The 3,916-nt window shown below is 30.3% G+C and overlaps 1 protein-coding gene across 1 annotated transcript in view; it reads right to left on the bottom strand.

Annotated features, from left to right (window-relative positions):
- LOC107677243 (tripartite motif-containing protein 16-like protein) overlaps positions 1-1,606 on the bottom strand; it is a 5,269-nt gene extending 3,663 nt beyond the window's left edge. Inside the window, exon 1 of the mRNA XM_016472068.1 lies at positions 1,516-1,606. Coding sequence (XP_016327554.1) covers positions 1,516-1,561 — 46 coding nt within the window. The 5' untranslated portion in view covers positions 1,562-1,606. The remainder of the gene's footprint in view (positions 1-1,515) is intronic.
- Between the last annotated feature and the right edge of the window lie 2,310 nt (positions 1,607-3,916).

The following is a 3,916-nucleotide window of genomic DNA, read 5'->3' as shown; positions in this document are numbered from 1 at the left end:
CTCTTCCGAGAAATGCCCATATAAGGAGTTCCACCCTCGTCTACGTCATGAAGAGCCACGATCGAAAAAAAACTATCCGAAACTTGTACGAACCCGGAAGTAAGATTTTTGGCACAGAAATACTCTTGTCATACGTCCAAATTGTTTTTTGACACTTTGTCCATGCTTAGCATGAGAATCCAACTCTTTAACAGTGTAAACAACTCTGAATGCATGAAAGAACATTGTACCCCCCCTTTAAACTAGTCTGTATGTGTCTCTCTGAAACCTGTCTAGTTAAGCCATCGAGGACACATCTCTGGCAATGCACTGTCTGTATGAATGTGTATGAGAGTAACCCACTGACCCAATAGCCCAGTATGAAATGATTTATAACACTTGTTCAGACTTCTGATAATGTGGCAACCTGATACATACAGTACAGTCGAACAAGAGAGCCGACCCCAAAACTGATGCATATGCATTTGGATAATTCCCATCATACTTCAGTTGAATGATCCCCCATGTTTTTTGTAGCCCCGTTGCATTAACAGTCTTGACACATTTGCAATAATGAAATGGCATGCATTGATTTGATAATGAATAAGCGTGACGTAATGGCCTCGTGCACACCTTTGAAACTATTGCTTATTATATTTATTGCAGACCAAAGTTATTTTAGTATCACTGATATACTATTACACACTGTTGAAATTGCTAGTAAATTTAACAAATAATTACAAAGAAATTAAAAGTGATAATTGCATTGAATTAAACATGAAATTTTGAAACATGAAACTAGAAAGACTGAAATAGCCGAGTATTTTCTTGTAAAACTTAAAACATACTCCGATCTTTTTTATAACTATGAAAAAATAATTTTAAAAGGTAGTTTTTAATATTTAAATTAGATTTTACTTTTCTATTTTCATATTAATTATAGTTAATTTAATTTTTAGTAATTGTCATTTTTATTACTTTGAATTGTTTTTTAAATGTCAATGTAGTTTTTATTAAGTTTTATTTGGTTAAGTGTTAGTTTATTTATAGTTATTTTAGTACTTAAACTAAATGAAAAAGGGAAATGCTGGCAACTAACAGAAATAAAATCAGTTTAATTTCAGTTCATGTTTATTTTATTTTAAGTAATTTTTTATGGCTTTAGTTTTAGTTAATGATAATAACCCTGTTCCAGATAGAATTGAGTTGCTCTGTAATATTTTATATATATGTAATATTTGAAATATGAATCCTTCACTATCTGAACATACTCTAAAACAGTTAGTGTTACTGTACTGAGCTTAGATTTATTTTTTCTATATGATGTCTATAATTTTACAGCTAAATAATGTAACAATAACACACACACACACACACACACACACACACACACACACACAAAACTAACACATTTAAAATGTAAAACAGATCCTGTACATTACAAGCTAATTTGACTACAGAATAAATTTATTATTTATTTATTAAAACCCAGATTTATTTCTGGGTTAGTTCTTAATAATGATACCAATGCTTTACCTGTCTTCTTGATTTGAGGTGCCATAATTCTTGTGCTTGAAGGCATTTTGATGATTGAGTTTGTCTGTATGTAATGTTTCTAGATATGAACCGCGTTGTGTGTAAGACAAGTGGCTCTTTTATAGTCGACATATAGTGCAGGGATGGGCACATGGTCACTAGAAACTGTGAGGAGGGCGTTTCCAATGTCACACTTTGGCCAAAAAAAGGCAGCACATCAGAAACACAAATGCACAGACATACACATCACTGGAGAGGAGTAAACGATCACAAACTGGATCAAATAACACACACACACACACACACACACACACACACACACACACACACATACATATTTTACCTGCCAATATAAATGGGGGCTTGACATCAGGGTTATTATAGTTAACAAAATCCATAAAAAAATGTTTTTGTTATTTGAAACAAAATAAAGTTAAAAATAGAAAATAGAAAAAAAACTACATTTCCACTTAATGTACTAAAATTGCTAAAACTAACATGGAAATAAAATGAATAAAAACGATATAGACACATTTAAAAATATATATGTTAAAAATGACAAAAACACAAGAAAATTACTAAAACTAAAATTAAATTGCAATTAAAACAGAAAACACCCACACACACACACACACACACACACACACACACACACACATACATATTTTACCTGCCAATATAAATGGGGGCTTGACATCAGGGTTATTATAGTTAACAAAATCCATAAAAAAATGTTTTTGTTATTTGAAACAAAATAAAGTTAAAAATAGAAAATAGAAAAAAAACTACATTTCCACTTAATGTACTAAAATTGCTAAAACTAACATGGAAATAAAATGAATAAAAACGATATAGACACATTTAAAAATATATATGTTAAAAATGACAAAAACACAAGAAAATTACTAAAACTAAAATTAAATTGCAATTAAAACAGAAATGAAAATTAAAGCATAATTTTTTGCCACAAACTTTAAATAAATGATATAATAATTAAATAATTAATTAATAATTAGATGACATAATATACAATTATTTATATGCTAATTAGTCAAGATTTTCAAACCTAACCCTAAAATAGTTTTGTTTTGCAAACATATATATTAATCAAAGCTATAATAGTATCTCAATGATACTAAAATAACACGGTTTCCACAAACTCTACTTTAAATATATTGTATAAATTATAATTAAATAAATGCTAAAATAGATAATAATTAAATTGATAATAAGTACAGATTTGCAAACCTAACGTTAAATTAAGTTTATTTATTTATTTATGAACAACATTTCCATGTAATTTTTTTGTCAGATTTATCTGACTTTCTGGGACAATATTTTGGCTTGGTTAGACTATTTTATCTAGGTAAGAACTGTCCTTTGACTTTTTATACTAAGCTAATGATATTGTCTATCCTCTAAACCTAACCTTCACCTTAAAATGTTATCTGGTGAGTTTATTAGGCCATTTTCATTGTGGGGATTGTTGACCACATGTGGGCACAAATCACCAAAGCTCACTTTTGTACGCATGTGTAGCTTATGTCGCTAATGACAAAGTGACATTGAGAAAGTAACATGGAGTAAAGAAAACAAAGGAGTGTGTGTGTGTGTGTGTGTGTGTGTGTGTGTGTGATGGCGCAACTGTGTGGTACATTTCAGAATTGACAGATTAAATTCCACAGACTAATTCTACTCAAACACTTTTATAAGATATATGATCCAGAGATTAGCAGGTCAAAAATACATGCATGCACGGCACAGAATGCATGTGATGTCTGCTCTGAAACTTGAACCCACCCGCAGAGCACTTATCCTTCACACAGCGTCCTAAAGTAAACTAGTCAACATCCATGGATGGCAACAGTAAATTATGGATAGTAAAAATGACAAATAATGTCTGTTTAAACCCAGCAATCACAATCATATCAATATTGATCCCGTTTCTATAGTGACCAACACACTGAAGCTCTAATTTTGTTTAATTGTGTCATTGTAAGATTACCGTAATTGTGTATTAATTGCTTTCTCCCTCTTAGCTTTGTTTTCATGATTTTCATCTGCTTGATCTTGATTTGGATACTCTTGGATTGTATTTGATTACACTGTGTTGAATTCCTCTTCCTGTTTTTCTTTCTCTCTGCAAATTTCTGTGATTAATTCATCTGAACTAAAAGCACTACATTCTAGCATGACATCGGTTCAACTGTTTTCAAAATTACGTCGTTTTTCAAAAAAGGGTAGTGTGACTTGTTTTATGTTCAGTTAAAGTATATAAATTAATGTGTTTTTTGTTCAAAGTTTTATTATTTGTATTTCACTCTAATTGAAATCCTCAGATATTGTTTTTGGACATTTTTAAAAATGAAAATATTTTACATTTTGTCATGTGTATATAAAA

Source organism: Sinocyclocheilus anshuiensis, unplaced genomic scaffold (assembly GCF_001515605.1).
Source record: "Sinocyclocheilus anshuiensis isolate Anshui unplaced genomic scaffold, SAMN03320099.WGS_v1.1 scaffold392, whole genome shotgun sequence".
Classification (NCBI taxonomy): Eukaryota; Metazoa; Chordata; class Actinopteri; order Cypriniformes; family Cyprinidae; genus Sinocyclocheilus; species Sinocyclocheilus anshuiensis.
This window is presented reverse-complemented; position numbering and strand designations above follow the sequence as displayed.